The 17171-nt window shown below is 46.9% G+C and overlaps 1 protein-coding gene across 1 annotated transcript in view; it reads right to left on the bottom strand.

Moving 5' to 3' along the window:
• Positions 1-1785: 1785 nt before the first annotated feature.
• ACOXL (acyl-CoA oxidase like) overlaps positions 1786-17171 on the bottom strand; it is a 284350-nt gene continuing 268964 nt past the window's right edge. Inside the window, 1 exon segment of the mRNA XM_040993353.1 lies at positions 1786-1997. Within this exon segment, the coding sequence (XP_040849287.1) occupies positions 1794-1997 (204 nt within the window). The 3' untranslated portion in view covers positions 1786-1793.

The raw sequence follows: 17171 nt of genomic DNA, 5'->3' as shown, positions 1-17171 counted from the left end.
CGCCTCCTGCAGGCGCGCGCCCCTTCCCCCTACTTCGCAAGTTCTTCTTCCTTGCTCCAATCCCCGGGATCAGCACCCGAGTCAGCCGCCTTCCCCGCTGAGGGGCTGGCCGCGTTCCCTACCCTCGCCTCGCGCACCTTTGTACCCCCCGCCGCCAATCCCAAGCCTCCAGGCTACTGTGGCGGGGGAATGGTGCTACTTGAACGGGTCCTCGACCCCCCAGGGAGGGCGGCCTAGCCCGAAGGGAGAAAGTCGGTTGAGAAAGGCTGCGCAAACCCGCACCCAGCGGGCGGGATGGGGGTGGAGCGGGGTAGGACGGGGTCGGGGCGCGGATCGGCGTCGCCGTGCCGTCGGGCCACCTCTGTCGCTTCTGAGGTTCCTAGGTAGATCTAACGTCAGCGTGACACAGCACAGCCCCAGGTTAAAGTCTCCTTGTGCGAGCCCAGGGCGAAGTGAAGGAGGCCTCGGGTTCCGGGAGAGGCGGGAGGACGCGCGCCGGGCCCCGCCCGAGTAATTTCGCTGCAAGAGGGCGCAGGCGAGGGCGTGGGCGCGGATACCGCCCAGTGGACTGGGAGGCCGCGCGAGGCCGGGCCCGTCTGCCCGCGGCGATCGGTGGCCTAGCCGGTGAACTCTTTGCGCCCCGGCGGCCCCGCGTCGCACTTGTGTGCAGAGCACGGCGACCTGCCGCACCAGCGAAGGGCCTGTTCCCGGTCAGTGGTCGTTCAGCCCCAGGCGGCACGCGTTCCGCCGGGTTGGGCGACACTGAGGGCCGGGAGGAACGGCGCAAAGGACGCCCCGCTGCTGCACTTGGGCGCCAGTAAGGCTGCGCCACCCCCGCGACCCTGCGAGCACTGTGAAAAGCACAGGCATCGATGGGGCTGAGCGACCGACTGCTCCTATCTACCACGCGTTCCTGCGTGGGTGAACGCCACCGCCTCCTCCCATGGCGTGGGGAGGGAGGTCCGGGCACAGATGAGGACCAGTGGACACTGGGTCAAGCACGGGTCCTGGAGGTGGCTTCTCGCCTCTGCCATGGCATAGGAGGAGGAGAGAGAGGGCTGGTGGCTTTAAGGGACAGGGAAGAGCGTGAAGTTGGGCACGTGGGATTAGTGGGACAGAACATCGGCGACCTTCGTCTACATCCACAGGTGTCCATAAAGTTGCAAAGCCGATTTATTTATCGCGGCGTATCGCAGGGGCCCGCCTCTCCGGCCTCCTCCCGCTCGCCCGATGTATGTATTCTGTCGTGCCTGCACACCTTTAAAGCGCAGATGACAGCTTCCTAGGAGAAACAGCGTTTTCTGTCGCTACCCTTGTTGCGTGGGAGGACTGGCGGGGCCTGCTCGTTCTAGGAGCGCCAGCCGGGGACCCCACTCCCCGCTCCGCCCTGCGCTTCCTCGCCGGGCCCGGAAAGGGTCGACTTCGCTGGAAAAGCTTTGGCCGCGGAACAGAACTTTTGCCTGCGCGCGGCGTGTTTGATTTTCATGTTTTGATTTATTTCCACCCAGCACCACTTTCTTTTTCACTTTTTTTTTTTCTAAAAATTTCAGGAATCGGGGGTCACCTTGGCGGCATGCGACCCTGCGGGAAGCCCACCGCGATTGTGTGCGGTGGGGAGCGGGGTGGTGCGGAGTTGCGGGTGGAGAGGAAGGCGCCGCGTTCTCCCTGAGGGTAGCGCGCGCCGCGCCAGCTGCGGGAGCGCGGTCACCGCGGACACTGCCCAGCGCGTGCCGGCCGGGCCTCGGGCCCCAGCGCCGGGCCACGGCGGCCACTACGCTCCCCGCCGCGCCCCGTTACAGCTTGGCGAGCGGCGGCTCGGACCTCTGGGAACGCGTCCCTTCCTCGGTCACCGGCTGCGGGGACTCGGGATAGAAGGCCCAGGCGGCTCGCGGGCTGGGGATCCCGGCGATAGGTGCGTGGAGGGTGCTCTTTGGAATGTTAAAAGCGGAGATCACCCTGAGGGCGTCCTCTTTCACTGAGTCGCACAGATCCAGCAACTGCAAAACAGGATACACAAAGGGACGGATCAGACACTGGGACGCTCAGAGAAAAAGTGGGGCTCGCGGCTTTTCTCCCACCCCACTAGAAGCCCGTGCGCCTCCTCCAGGGACCTCAGAAGCCAGGCTTCCTTCGGATCCCTGGGGACCCAGGCGGGTACAAGCCTTGGGATCGCGAATGGTCCTCGGGAGCCCTTTGTCTGAACATCCTCACTCCCTGACCCTTAGTCCCACAAAAGCCAGCAGGCTTGGGATAGCAGCGACCCCACCCCACGTCGGCTGCCGGGGAGCTGGAAGCAGACGTCGGAGAACTTACGAATTTCCTCTGCTCTCAACTCCCTCCCCTCCCCTCCTCCGCCCAGCGCCCAGCGCCTCCCTTCCCCTTCTCTCCTCCTCCGGAGTGCCTGGGGTGCCACCCTCCGGCGCACAGAGGCAACTGAACAGGAAGAGCCTCCGGACAGGTGAACCAGGCAGCCTGGGCTACCCGCACCAGCGCCCCCAGACCCTGCTGGCTGCAGGCCGGACACTTGGCCCGGCGGGCCCCTTGGCGCGCTGTCCACCGGCTTCTATGGAAACGCAACCTGTAGTTAACACGAACAACCCGCGGATGTTGTTCAGACAGCACTTGGCTGGCAGAGACCAAAAACCCCTGGAGGAGGGGAGAGGAAGTCGCAGGCCAGCGCCTAGGGTGTATTTCATTCTCCATGGTTTAGGCACCAATACTTTTCTTTCTTTTTTTTTTTATTTCCGGGCGGTGGGGGGGGGGGGGAAGAGAAGAAAAGGAAAAGAAAAGAAAGCTACAGGAAATAGTCGTTTTTCTAAAACGAAACCAAGGGCAAGGAACTTTTCCCTAACCACCTGTATGGAATGGTCCTCTATTTTCCCCCAAGTTTGCAGTTGTAAATCCATTTCACTCCCCAAACCCTTGTTTTCTTGGTTTAATTTTTTTTCTGGTTTTGAAAATATCCCATCAGGCCGCCTGCTCCTCGGGCGGGTGGGCACTAAGTGGAGACCAGAGGCCCCAGCAGCAGTCCAAGTGTCCGGAGGCAAGGAGAGCTCTGTAAGCCAGGGGTCAGAGAGGGTGCAGGTTGTTCAAGCCCGGCCGGGCTTCCTTGCACGTATGCTGGGAGCCCGGTGACATGTAAGGAGAATGTGGTTCTTGGCGTGCCGTGGTTAAGCACCGTCACATCAGTACTGAGAAGGAGGCACTGCGACAAACTTTCCCTGGCCAAGATGTTAAAGTGTGTCATGAATACTCTTGACAAATCCCTGACTAATCTGTCAACTCTGAATCTCTTTAACCACACAGTGCAAACCCTGCGAGCCTACACAGCCCCAACCCTGTCCATGAACTGTCACAGGATTATTCAAGGTGATTCCCCCCCCCTTTTGAATTTGCATTATGAAACTCAATCAATAAAAAAAAAAGAGTGACAGAGATGGGGGTGGGGCAGAGACAGAAAAAGAGATATTCCATTTGCTAGTTCACTCTTTCACCCCCACTCCACCCACCAGATGGCTGCAACAGCCAGGTGTAGGCTAGACTGAAGCCAGAAGCTAGCTATTCCTTTTGGGTTTCCCAACTAGGGGCAAGGGCCCAAGTACTTGATTCTTTCTTCATTATTTTCCCAGGAGCATCTGCAGGGAGCTGGATTGCTATTGGAGTGCCAGGACTTGAAGTGATACTCAAATATGGGATATTAGCATTGCAAACAGCAGTTTAACTTGCTATGTTACAAGAGCAGCTCTGCAAGCAGCTTTTCCCACACTGCATGCAGAAGGCATCTCGGCCTCTTTCCAAGGGCCCCCCTTCGCTCTATTCCCAGTACCAGGGGCTCTCAGGCTGGGTTCTCTGAGTCAAGTCCCTTATCCGGATTTCATTCTTAATGATTCCCTTTCTTGCTTGGGCACCGTGCCAGACTCTTTCGCTCTATCCCTTACATCTCAGCTGGCTTGCAAGTTGGCTTGCCAATAAAATGTAGAGAAAATGTACCAGTGGGAATTTCAGCGTTTAGGCCTTAAGCATCTTGGCCACCCCTGTTGGAGCTCTCCTGTGATCTCAAGACCGCTGGCCATGCAGAAGCCACAGCCAGCCCGTTGGAAGAAGAAAGGGCATGTGATTTCCACAGCCCCAGGTGCAGCCTGCCTAAGGTGCATCAGAGAGCTCCTCAGGTGACCCGACCCACAAACTGGATGTCAACCTTATCCTCACTTAAATGCACAGAAATGGAAACTTTTGACCTTAACAAACCCAACACTGAATAACTTCCATTGTTTTAAAAAGGAAACCATGTAACCAACTCTAAGGGCTTATTAGATATGGAGTGGCATGTTAATGTCACTTCTTGCCATTCATGAGTTTACATGCATTGAATATTGAGCCAGTTCCTTTAAAAGAAGAGGTGATTTAGGACCCAGCTAAATCTTCACCTTGAAAGCTCCAGGATCCCACATGGTCACTGCTTTACATCCTGGCTGCTTCACTTTCCATCCAACTCCCTGCTTATGGCCAGGGAAAGCAGTGGATGGCTCAAGTCCTTGACCTTGTACCCACAAGGGAAACTCTGGCTCTTCGCTTCGAATTGGCTCAGCTCTGGCCATGGCAGCCACTTGGAGAGTAAACCAAGAGATGGAAGACCTTTCTCCCCATCTCTCCTTTCTGTAAATCTGCCTTTCCAAAAAGTAAATTTTAGAAATTAAAAGAAGGCATTGGGCCCAATGCAGTAGCCTAGTGGCTAAAGTCCTTGCCTTGCACATGCAGAGATCTCGTATGGGTACCAGTTCTAATCCCAGCTGCTCCACTTCCCATCCAGCTCCCTGCTTGTGGTGTGGAAAAGCAGCTGAGGACGGCCCAAAGCCATGTGGGAGGCACGGAAGAAGCTCCTGACTCCAGGTCGCCTCAGCTAGGCCATTGTGCCCATGTAGGGAGTGAATCAATGGAAGAAAGATCTTCCTCTCTCTCTCCTCCTCTCTGTATATCTGACTTTCCAATTAAAAAACACATAAAAAAATTTAATAGAGAAAAGAAGGGACGCCTTAAAATGATGAATTAACCACTATGTTTTAATCCAAAAGACTGGGTGGGGGAACAAGGTGAGAGATGTTGGTAAAACGAGGTTTCTGGATTCCTTTGTTGCCTTTGCTCCTGCTGTAATAGATGCCTCCGCCCCCTCTGCCCATCTCAACTCTTCCCCATGTTACTCCCTGCCTGTGCAGTCCAACCCCAAGCCCCACTCGATTCCAGCCTCGCCAAAGAGCCAAGTCTGCCAGGGTGGGTCATGTCATCTATCCCAGATGGCCAGGCCTCAGGGTATACGCAGGAGCCACCGGCTGCCATCTCCTAAGCACACCGTGAAGCAGCACGTGACACTGAACTTACATAATCCAGGGTGTTGGTACCCCACTCTGTACTGCTTCAGGCTAGCATTTGCTGCACGCCTACTGTGTGCTGGATTCTAGAGGAAGGATTGATTCAGTACTCAGCAAATCTATCAGCTGCTGCTTCACGTCACAGATGGGGAAACCAAAGATTGAAGAATTTAAGTTAGATATTCACAAATGGGGTTTTGCTCTGGCACATTTTGCATCAACGCTATGGGCTACCCCTTCTGCCCCAGCATCTCTCTATTCCAGCCCCCATGAGGATGTGGGACTGGCTGAGGAAATGCTTCCACCGGGATAGCGAAGGAGTGCTCCTTGAAGCTGTCCTTGACATAGAATCAAGGTCCCATGCATGGTCAGGGTGGGGAACATGGGGCTGCCCAGCCATGTTGGCTCAGATTGCCCAAGGAGAGCAGAGTAGCAACAGAGGCCAGCAGAGGGGTTGGGGGCAGAGGTGCTGCATGACGTTGCTCCCAGAGGAAGGTGCTAAAGATGTTGGCCTCGGACTCAACTGCCCTGATGTGAAAGCCGGCTTGAGAATCTGGGAGTGCCCATCCTGTAGATGTTCAAGACACGATGATGGATTCTTTCCCTGTGGAGGAAGGGCCTTGGCAGGCGGCATGCAGGCCGCGTATTTTGCTTAGTTGTTCGGGTGCCCGCATCCTGTGTCAGAGTGCCTAGCTTTGATGCCCGGCTCTGTTCCTGACTCCAGCATCCTACCAGTGCAGATCCTAGGTGGCAACAGTGATGATGTAAGTAACTGGGCCCCTAACACCCACATGGAGACCTGAACTGTGTTTCCAGCTTCTGGCTTCACCCCCAGTAAAGACCATTGTGTGCACTGGAAAGCAGACCAGCAGACAGGATAATTCTTTCCCTCTCTCCTTTTATCTTTTCCTACATCTAAAAAAAAAAAAAAAGTGTATTTAAAAAGCAGCAGCATGCCAACTGCTAACTCATGCCAGTAAAAATGGCCACAATCAAGTCCTTAGACTGAAGCTCTTGCTAATTCTTGCAAACTCATTGACCACACTGAAGCCTTGGTCTGGCTTATCTCACACTGATTATCCAGCAGAATCACTTATCCTGTAAACAAACATTCCCTAAGCAGGGTGGTAGGTCTGTGATGGGTAATTTGCCGCTTTAACCCCTAACTGCTAATTAGCAGACACTGTAAAAAACAAATAAATAAATAAAACTAACAAACCTGTCACACAGGCCAGAGGCTTAATCTCACACTGTGTGCTGCGGTTCTGACTCTGTCAGTTTACCCAACAATCCCCCTACAAGAGCAGCCCTATTCCTGTCGCCATTGACCACTGCTCAGCCCTCCAGCTCAGCCAGGCTTTTTGTTGGCTGGCCACCTATTCCGAGAAACACACACATTCTCATGGGATGAAACCAAACCCCACAGTTCTAGTCACTGTTCAGAACTCCAGGTTAAGATTTGCTCTGAATCCATTTTAATTCCATTTTAAGTTGATTAATTCTTCAGCTGATAACAATATTTTGTGTACTCTGAAATGTCAATGTGGAGAAATTCCATCTTTATTACACAGCAACAGTGTCCCCATCACTTAGCCTAACTAGAGAGTCTAGCTAGGACTGGTGATGTGATGTAGAATCCCATATGGGTACCAAGTCTTGAGTCCCGGCTGCTCCATTTCTGACCCAGCTCCCTGCTAAAGCATTTGAAAAGGAAGACAGCCCAAGTGCTTGAGCCCCGGCACCCAAGTGGGAGACATGAAAGAAGCTCTGGGTCACAGCTTGGCCCAGCCTCGGCCATTGCTGCCTTCGGGGGAGTAGACCTGCACATAGAAGATCATCTTCTCCCTGTCTTTCCCTCCCTCTTTTTCTGTAACCTACTTTTCAAATAAATAACATTAAAACAAGAGAGAGATATAATTGGAGGAAATGATCATCTGTTCATCTGATGGTGATTTTTTTTTTCAACCAAAGAGCACACAATGTAACCACTTGCTAAGTCTGACGGAGAAACCTATTTCATAAAGTGGGACTTTGAACCCTGATGCGGCCATTTCCAAGCCACGACACCATCCCTTATCTCTAAGATGGAAGGTCTGAGTGAATCTGGCACGGGGTGAATATTTATAAGTGTTATTATCATGGGATCTCTAGTTAGTCATAAAGACAGTTTCTTCACAACCCTGGTGTATCCCCTCTGAAGTCTGCTTCATCATGATTACCTAAAACAAGAATGCTGATGCAGAGACAGCGGCCTCAACCACTTAACACACCCTGCTGACATTTATTCATTCTGCTACTGATTCATAAGAGGAAAGGTTTAAAAAGAAGGCAAGTGCACAAGAGCTTTCCTTTTATAATACAGGAAACCATATAAAAGTTTTGGCAATGGAATTAAAGTAACCACAATGCCGCTCTTGGTAGCATTTTCTATGAAAACATTTACATGAACCGAGAAAGAATATTCAATGAGGTGGTTAATATAAAGAGTTGCTATTAGGCTCACACCTTTTCATACAAAGGGCTATGGCATTTCATTGAACTGAGAGTTTAGCCTGATCGAAAAACAGGGACTCCGTGAAGTGTGAACACACCCAGAAGGAATAATATTTTTTTTCCAAATTTTAGAGTTTTTTTTAAAGGATTTATTTATTTATTTGAAAGACAGAGTGATGGACAGAGATCTCTCATCCGTCAATTCACTCTCCAAATGGCCAGACTTGGGTTACCCTTAAGCCAAAAGCCAGGACCTCAATCTTGGTCCCCCACGCGGGTGGCAGAAGCCCAAATATTGCTTTCCCAGGTGTGGTGTCAGACCTTTGACCAGCATTCCAATATGGTGTCACAACAGGCATAATTTTCAATCACCTATTTTCTTCAAGAGCCAACGCCCTTTGGGACCAGCATTGTAGCACAGCACGTAAAACCACCGAGTGAGACACAGCATCCCAGGGAGGCACTGTTCACGTCTCAGCTGCTCTACTGATCCAGCTTCCTGATAATGACCTGGGAAAAACAGCGAGAGATGGCCCAAGTGCGTAGGCCCCTGCCACCATATGGGAGATGCAGACAAAGCTCCTGACAGTGCAGGGAGGATCTCTGTTTCTCTCTTTGTGTAACTCTTTCAAAATAAAATAGCTATTTTTTAAAAAGAGATGGGAACCCCATAAATTATAAGAACTAAACACAGTTGTCCCTTCCTTGTCCTTGCCAAGCTGGTTCCTGCATATTCTATAAACACCAAAATCCATGGATGGTCAAGTCCATCACATACAATGGTACAGTATTTGCATATATATATTATTGGCAGACAATAATGAGAAGAAAAAAGTGTGTATTCAGTACAGACATGATGCTTTTTTTTAATATATAATATCTTTCATGTTCAGGTAGTTGAATCTATGGATGCAGAACTGACAAATGCTGGGAACCAACCAGCATTATTGTGGATAAATTGGGTCTTGGGGTTTTTAATTTCCTAAATCTAAATGGTTTCAAAAAACAACCTGGAAGGGTTTCTACCTCTTTTCAGATGTAGAAGAGAACTGTGCTCACCTGGTAACAAGAAGAGGAATCTGGACAAAATAAAAATCACACATTGATGGAACTAGTGGCAGCCACTAGACAAAAGAAAGCATGAATGAAGTGATCTCAGATAGAAACAAGCTCTTTAGAGGAAAGCCAAAACCATGAGGCTTCCACATGGAAGAAAGATTTCTGTCTGGGGTGCAGGTGGCTCGAAGTGTGAGAGTCCCAGAGAGAGAGTGCCTTTGAAGGTATGAGAAATATGAGCCAACGTACTGGAACTGGAAAGAACTGGAATAGACGCACAAAAAATGGCGTAACAAATCTTAGCGCCAATCCAGAATTTTGGTACAAAGCAGGCGCTCACAGGTCCTGGAAAAGCCAAAGGAATCTGCATTTCTTTGTACATTTTTTTTTAAGACATAGATTTGGAGGAATGTGCTGGAATGGAACTCAAAGATGAACTCAACATTTCTCTGTGACTGAGGGTCCAGCACCTTCTTATCTCACCAGTTGACAGACAGTTTGGGGCTGGATGTGGGCTGAACACAGTGAGCTCAGGTTAATTAAAGCTACCTGTTTCAGTTGACTGTAAGTGACCTCCCTAACCACCAACCCCCACTTGCCCACACACCAAAATAGTTAAGTAAGGAGATAAAATAAAATCCATTGCATGAAATCTCTGGAGTATAATAAAACTTGTAAAATCCACACAGGAGCAGGAAAATGTGAATCAAAATCTCAAGAAAACACTATCAATCAAAGCAGGTTTTTGATGACTGCCAATTGGAATCAACCAGTAAAGATATTAAAACAATTATTACAAATCTGTTAGAGAATATTTAAGCTAAACCAATAGATCTAACGGGCTATAGTGATAACAAACAATCCGTGACAGAAATGTGGCCTTTAAAAATAAATGAAAAATCTAGAACTGAAACATGGAATATTTGAGGTGGAAGCTCACAGATGGTTTGAACAGAAACACAGCATTGAAAAACAAAGACTCTAAAATAAGCCAGTAGAGACCACACCAAGGTGGGCAGACAGTGAAGTGAGCGAACCTCAGTGCTCTGTGCCGTGAAAGGGGCAGTCTAACCCACATACAGTTAGAATCCCAGAAGTCCAAGCCAGTGAGACATGAAGTACTCAAAGACGCGATGCCTGAAAAATTTCTAAATTAGAATACAAAATATTTTCTGCATACTCAAGAAGCTTAATGAGTACTAAGTAGGTAGATAAAACAAACAAATGAAAAACAAAACAAAATATACAAGCTCAGGTACCTCACAGAAAAATTCAGACTAAAGGAATGGGAAAATCTTAAGACTGATCAGAGAAAATTCCTTGCCTGAGCAAAGTGACAAGAATGACAGCTGGTGGCTAATGTTGTGGTGAGTGTGTTAAAACTGCTGCTTGTAATAACCGCATCCATTTCGGAGCAGCAGGTTGAGTCCTGGCAGCTCTATTTTAAATCTAACTCCATGCTAATGGCCCGGAAAGGCAGCAGAAGATGGCCTAAGTGCTTGGACTCCTGCCACCAGAACTGGATGGAATCCCTGACTTGTGGCTTAGGCCTGACCCAGCTCTGCCTGTGAAGGGCAGGTGGTGAATGAACCAACAGATGGAAGATCCCTGTCTCTTCCTTTCTCTCTCTCTAACTCTCCCTTTGAAATAAATTATTTAATTAAAAAAAAAAAAGCTGAACTCTAATCAGTCAAGACAGAAAATGATCAATGTCAAATGAATTTAAATGCTATAAACAATGAAGCTATACCTTAAACATGAAGAGGAAAATGAAGACTCAAGTTTCTTAGTCTCAGAGACTATAATACCAGGTTGAAACTTTGATCTACAATTTTAAACAAAATCTTAAAAAAAAAAAGAGGATGAGGGATGCTTTTCATATTTGAAAGCATTCTCTACTGCTAGAACTTACCAAAGTCATAGCAAGACAACAGAATGTGAATATCGATGTAAAATCTAACAAAATACTTATGTCAGAATATATTTAAAGCACAAGTACAATGGCCAACTGAAACTTATCACCCAATACAAGACTGATGTAACATTCACCAGCCAACATAATTCATTAATAGAACAAAAGAGGAATATCACATGCTCTATATGCAGAAAAGATATTGATTCAGAGAAAATGGACAAAATTCAAAATTTTTCAGGATAGAAACTCAAAGCAGGAATGAAAGAAAATTTTTTCACCTATAAAGAACACCTATAAAAAACACCTACAGCTAATATCAAAACACTGAACAATTACCCTCAAGAACAGGAGAAAAAGCTAGAAGGTCTTGTATTGATATTTCTTCTAAACATGCTTCAGGTATTGGCCGATGAAATAAGACAACAGGAATATATTAAAACCACACAGAAGAGTAAGAAAAGAGTAAAACTGTATTCTCTGTACAGCTGTGTATTTAGAAAGCTTCCTAGAATCTAACAGTAAAATGCTTGAATTGATAAGAGATTTCATGATCTTATGCACCCAAGTCAATGCCCAAGTCAACTGGATATGTACTAACTATGGAGTGTTTCTTTAGAAAATTGAAATTGGGCCCGGCGCGGTGGCACAGTGGTTAAGGTCCTCGCCTTGCACGCCCGGGATCCCATATGGGCGCCGGTTCTATCCCGGCAGCCCTGCTTCCCTTCCAGCTCCCTGCCTGTGGCCCGGGAAAGCAGTCGAGGACAGCCCAAAGCTTTGGGACCCTGCACCCGCGTGGGAGACCCGGAAGAGGCTCCTGGCTTCGGCCCGGCATAGCATCGGCCGTTGTGTTCACTTAGGGAGTGAATCATCGGACGGAAGATCTTCCTCTCTGTCTCTCCTCTCTGTATATCCGCCTTTCCAATAAAAAAATAATAAAAATAAATCTTTAAAAAAAGAAAATTGAAATTTAAACTTTACCATTGTCCATAGTTTTAAAAACACAAAAACTCTGAAAGGTAAGTTTAGTGACTAGGTTCAATAATTTTATTACTGAATACTTGAAACCACTTCTAGAGGGAACTGAGAGATGTACCATGTTGATAAATTCTTACAAAGTCAATGAACTCAAAATCAGTATCAATGACCTGATACTGATTCAGCATAACCACTGTCAAAATCCTTGCTACTTTCCCTTCGCTTCCACAGATATTACAAATGCAGAAGACTCAGGCTAGTCAAAATGATTTGAAAAGAAATGAGTATCTAAAGATTTGTTATCAAGTATAGGATTTATTGCTGAATTAGCATACTACACTCAGAAATTAATCTGAGATAGAGGATAGCCTAAACATGAAAGCACGAATCAAAAGGCTTCTAAAAGGAAGCACAGAAAACTATACTTGCCACATCGGCTTAGGCAAAGAGTCCTTAGGAAATATACCAAGGCATTAAAAAACAAAATTCCCAATTTTTATTTCATTGAACAAATGTGCACACTTATCCAAACTATTAAGAAAATGAATAGACAAGTCACAGACTGGGAAAAATCTAGCACCTATTCAGAAGATATGCAAACTTCTATAACTCAAGACTGTACTCAAGCACGGAGGTGGGGTGGGAGCGAGAGATAGTTTTAAAATGGGCAAGGGGTCTGGTGCTGTGGCATAGCAGGTGAAGACGCCACATACAGTGCCTGCATCCCATGTGGGCTCTGGCTCACGTCCCAGCTACTCTGCCTCCAATCTATCTCCCTGATCATGCGCCTGACAGTGGAGAATGACTCCAGTGCTTGAGCCCCGATGGGAGACCCTAAAGAAGCTATGGGCTCCTGGCTTCTGATGGGCCTCATTCTGGTCTTTGCAGATACTTGGGGAGTGAGGCAGCAGGTGGAAGATCTCTCCGTGTTTATCACTGTCTTTTGGCTCTCTCTCTCTCTGTAATTCTGCCTTTCAAATGAATAAATCAGCCTTTAAAAATTAAAATAAAATGCGCAAAATACAAACAGATACTTTACAAAAGAAAGCATGTGAAGCCTCTGAGAAGATGCCCAACACCATTTAAAATCAGGGAAATGAAAATGAATACACAGTGAGACATTGCATGCTCATCGAGAATAGCTAAAATGTAAAGGATTGTCCAACGCACATGGTGAAGAAATGGCTCAACAGAGAGCTCAGCTATTGCTAGTGGAAGGTACAACCACTTTTGGAGGATTTATGACAGTATTTTAAGTAAACAAATGTCTGCCACATGATCCATTAAATGCACCCCTAAATACCAAAGGAAATGAAAATACACATCTAAAAAAAACTTGTGCAAGTATGTTCCTGACAATTCATGAATAGCCCAAATGTCTACCAATAGGAGAATAAACATTTTTTAGTGTAATAAAAGTGTCCTAATGCAAGAAAAATAGTAAATCTTAAGTCTTAAGATTTTTTTTTCCTTCCGCCAGGTGAGTATAAATATGATACTGTTGCTTAATACCTATGGAATGATGTTGCTGAGGTCAGCTGCAGGTAACAAGACAGGTCCCGGAGACTGACTCGGGAAGATGTCAAACAATGAAAAAAGACTTAACAAAACAAGGGACTGATGTAAACACTATCACTGTGGAAATACCGTAATTATGTGACTTCAAAGCTTCTACAACTGTCATAAAAGCATTTCAGTGAAAAATTGCGGCATGCTTGGGAACAGTGTCAAGAGTAGGATACAAACTGTCATGCAAAAATATATAAAATCTTAGCAAAGAAATGGGAGATAAAAAGGAGACCCAAATGAAATTTTAGAAATGACAACTATAATGAACAAAATAAAAACTCAATGGATGGTCTCAACAGCAAACTGCGGAGGACAGAAGGAAAGAAGCAGTGAATTGAGACACAAACACAGAAATTAGTAAACTCAACAATAGGAAATAGACTGGAAAAAATTAACAGAGACTCAAAGACCAATGTAATTATATGAGATTGAATCTAAGTGTCCTCAGAGTTTAGGGAAGAAAAAGAGAGTAGAAAATATAAAAAGAAATGGAAAAAACTTCCCCCCACTTTGGAAAAAGACCACAAAATGAAGAAACTGAGTGAATGCTAAAAAATATCAGTCCAAAGAAATTCATGCCAGACATATCATGGTTACTCTCCAGAAATGAATGCTACTTAAAAAATATCTTGAAAGCAAAGACCAGAGAAATGACACCTTATTTATAATGGATAAAACAAATTGAATTGCAGCATATTTTCATTAGAAATTATGAATGCCGGAAATGCTTTAACATTGTGAGAGAATCCTTTATCATAGAACTGCTTTACTTCTTTGCAGATAACATGTGTGTCGGCTATGTGGATAATATCAAGGAACCTAGAAGAACTTCTGTGCTTAACAAGCAAGTTAATTAAAGCTATAAGACACAAGAACAACATGTAAACATCAGTCTTATTTCCCTACACTAGAAGTTGACATGTGATACCACTACCATTACTCACACCGAGTTCTGTGTACACAGTGTTTATAGTGGACTTAGTCCTAATTGTCAAAAAACTGAAAGCAACCCACACATCCTCCAATGGATGACTGCTTATACAAACTGTGGTGCACCGACAGCAGGCACTACCACTCAGCAATGGAAAGAAACAGAGCCCTGGTCCACTCAAACAAACTAAGCCTCCAGGAAATTACACTGAGTGGAAAAAACTAGTTCCAAAGATGGCCTGTTACGCGATTCCATTTACAGAGCATTCTTAACATGGCACATTATAGAAATGGAGAACAAATCAGTGCACCTGCTTGGGATTGCAGAGGTGGAAGGAGGGATGGTGGTGAGGGTACCCTAGAGCCATGTGGGCAGCCTGGCTCTGATGAGAATGCTTTACCTCTTCACCTCCAAACTCTTGGAGTGACACAGTTTTGTAACATGTTACTAACAGAGGAAAGCCAGCCAAGGATTGAAATCTTTCCTATGATGCTTCATATCTGCAGATGAATGTATGATTCTCTCAAAGTAAAAAAAAAAAAAAAAAGCTTAATAAAAAAAATTTACAGGGCCCAGTAATAGCCTAGTGGTTGAAGTCCTTGCCTTGCACGCACCAGGATCCCGTATGGGTGCCAGTTACAGTCCTGGCAGCTCTGCGTCCCAGCCAGCTCCCTGCTTGTGGCCTGGGAAAGCAGTCCAGGACAGCCCAAAGCCTTGGGACCCTGTGCCCGCATGGAAGACTGGGAAGAGGCTCCTGGCTCCTGGCTTTGGATCAGCTCAACTCCAGCCATTGTGGCCACTTGAGGAGTGAATCAATGAATGGATGATCTTCCTCCTCTCTGTCTCTCCTCTCTGTATGTCTGACTTTGCAATAAAAATAAATACGAAAAAAATAAAGAATACATTTCAAGTTAGTCTTTAACTTAAAGGTGAAAGTCTTTTAGATAAGCATCAGAAGAGCATTTCTCCTTTTTATTTATATGCCTCTTAGTTGAAACATAATGTACATGTAGAGCTACAAAAACTAAGTACTTGACAACTTGGCTATATTGTCATGGAAATGAACTCAACTCTCACACAACCATCACATTGTTACAAAGTTGACACCTTCATCCCTGAAGATCCCACAGAAAGTCCACCGCTGAAGGTGTCTGCTTTCTCTGAAATCTCAGGTTAGGAGATAGCTGCGACCTGAAGAGGGCACGTGGGTGGAGTCTCACGATCGCATGAGAGGCTCTGGAAGAGCCAGAGCAGCAAGCGTGTCACACACTGGGAAGCCCTGGGCTATCTCCAGGTCTGCAGAAGGTCCCCACCAGCTAACCGACCCTCACCAGGTGAGCTCCTTGACCTGCCGCCTCCACAGCTGTGTGCTGAACAAGTCTTTCTTCTTCCCCTGTTTGGCCCAGCCTGTGGTGGTCAGCTCTAGCCTCGGAAAGCAGACTAAGACCAAGTCGGGTATGGGAGGTGGATATGGGCCTAGCAGTGACCTTCATAGAGCACAGGCCCTGGACGCTCTAGGGTGTCATCTGGAATGTGAATGCCAAGCATCCAAGAAAAAAGAGCGTCAAGCAGCCTCAGTTTCTCCAAGATGGATGGCTGCCCACAAGTAAATCCCGTCCCTCCTTGTTTCCATGGGGGATCCTTCCACATGCTGTTCTTGTATCACCGTTAAGTTCCGAGGGTTCATGTTGGCCAAGAAGGGAGAAAGTGGAGCAGGCCATAGCCATGTGCACTCACTGTAAACGCAAAGGAAAAGGCAGCTACTATCAGACAAGTGACATTCCATTTTCTAAAAGCTGCCAAACTTTAGCTAGAAGATTCACGCACCCAAATGCATACACCAGAATCATTTATGTGTCAAGGTCATTAGTTTAAAGTCCCTGCAAGAATAGAAAAAGATCTACCTTGTCTTTAGACAGCTACAACAGGGTGGTTGATCTTGACTGATTCCATCTCCTGAAAGGTAGGGGTGTGTGTGTGTGTGTGTGTGTGTGTGTGTGTGTAATAAAAACAAAAGCTACACCTAGGTACACATTTCACCAGCCAAAAGTTCTCATACTGCATCTTAACATCAAGAGTGTAAAGCCCAAGACACTCTTGGAGAAGGTTCTCCAATTATTCAACAACCCTAAAGAGTCCTGGGGAAATGCAGCTGCCTGAGGAATTCAGGGGCTAGAGAGGCATAACCTCAGACCTGGAGTCAGGAATGAGAATGACCCTGGTTTCATTGCCCAGATATGCACAGTTGTGCTGTGTGGAGCATGAGGGTAGACCAGGTGACTGCCATACAGAACTCAGGGTTGCAGAATGTGTTTTTTGTGGTGGTGGTGGCAGGTTGCCTCAAGGGGCCAGCCTGAAGAAATCAAATCCCCTTGATATTTTCTTAACTTCTGCTGAATGAATTGCATTTATAGGTTCACCCATGGGTTTTACGCCACTGAAGAGCATGCAAGGGTTGAGTACAAAAAGGGGAAAGAAAAAAAAAAGATTCCCTCAGCCACCTTTCCTAGCAGCATCTTGTCAGTGCTATTTCCTCTGCCTTCCTGATGTAGGACCTTCAGCACTGGGAAGGGAAGCTTCTTGTAGGTGCCTGTGTCCCTGAAGGTGTACACAGAGTCCTACAGAAGACAGAGTAGGTTCAAACTGCTTCTGGGCGGTGCTTTCCTATCCAAGAGGATGCAAACTTGTGACTACGTTGAACTTGCCCGTTATGACCCCTCCACGGTGATGTCATGCCCCCACCACCCTTGACTTCATCGTTGGGGGGCAGAGTCTCTGTTCTAACCCTCACCAGCCTCCCTCCATTGCATAGTCAGCTTGGATGACACAGCAGGGGGTTCCCACAGCATCACCACTTGCTGCAGCC

This window comes from Ochotona curzoniae, unplaced genomic scaffold (assembly GCF_017591425.1).
Source record: "Ochotona curzoniae isolate NIBS_2020 unplaced genomic scaffold, NIBS_Ocur_1.0 contig_883, whole genome shotgun sequence".
NCBI lineage: Eukaryota > Metazoa > Chordata > Mammalia > Lagomorpha > Ochotonidae > Ochotona > Ochotona curzoniae.
This window is presented reverse-complemented; position numbering and strand designations above follow the sequence as displayed.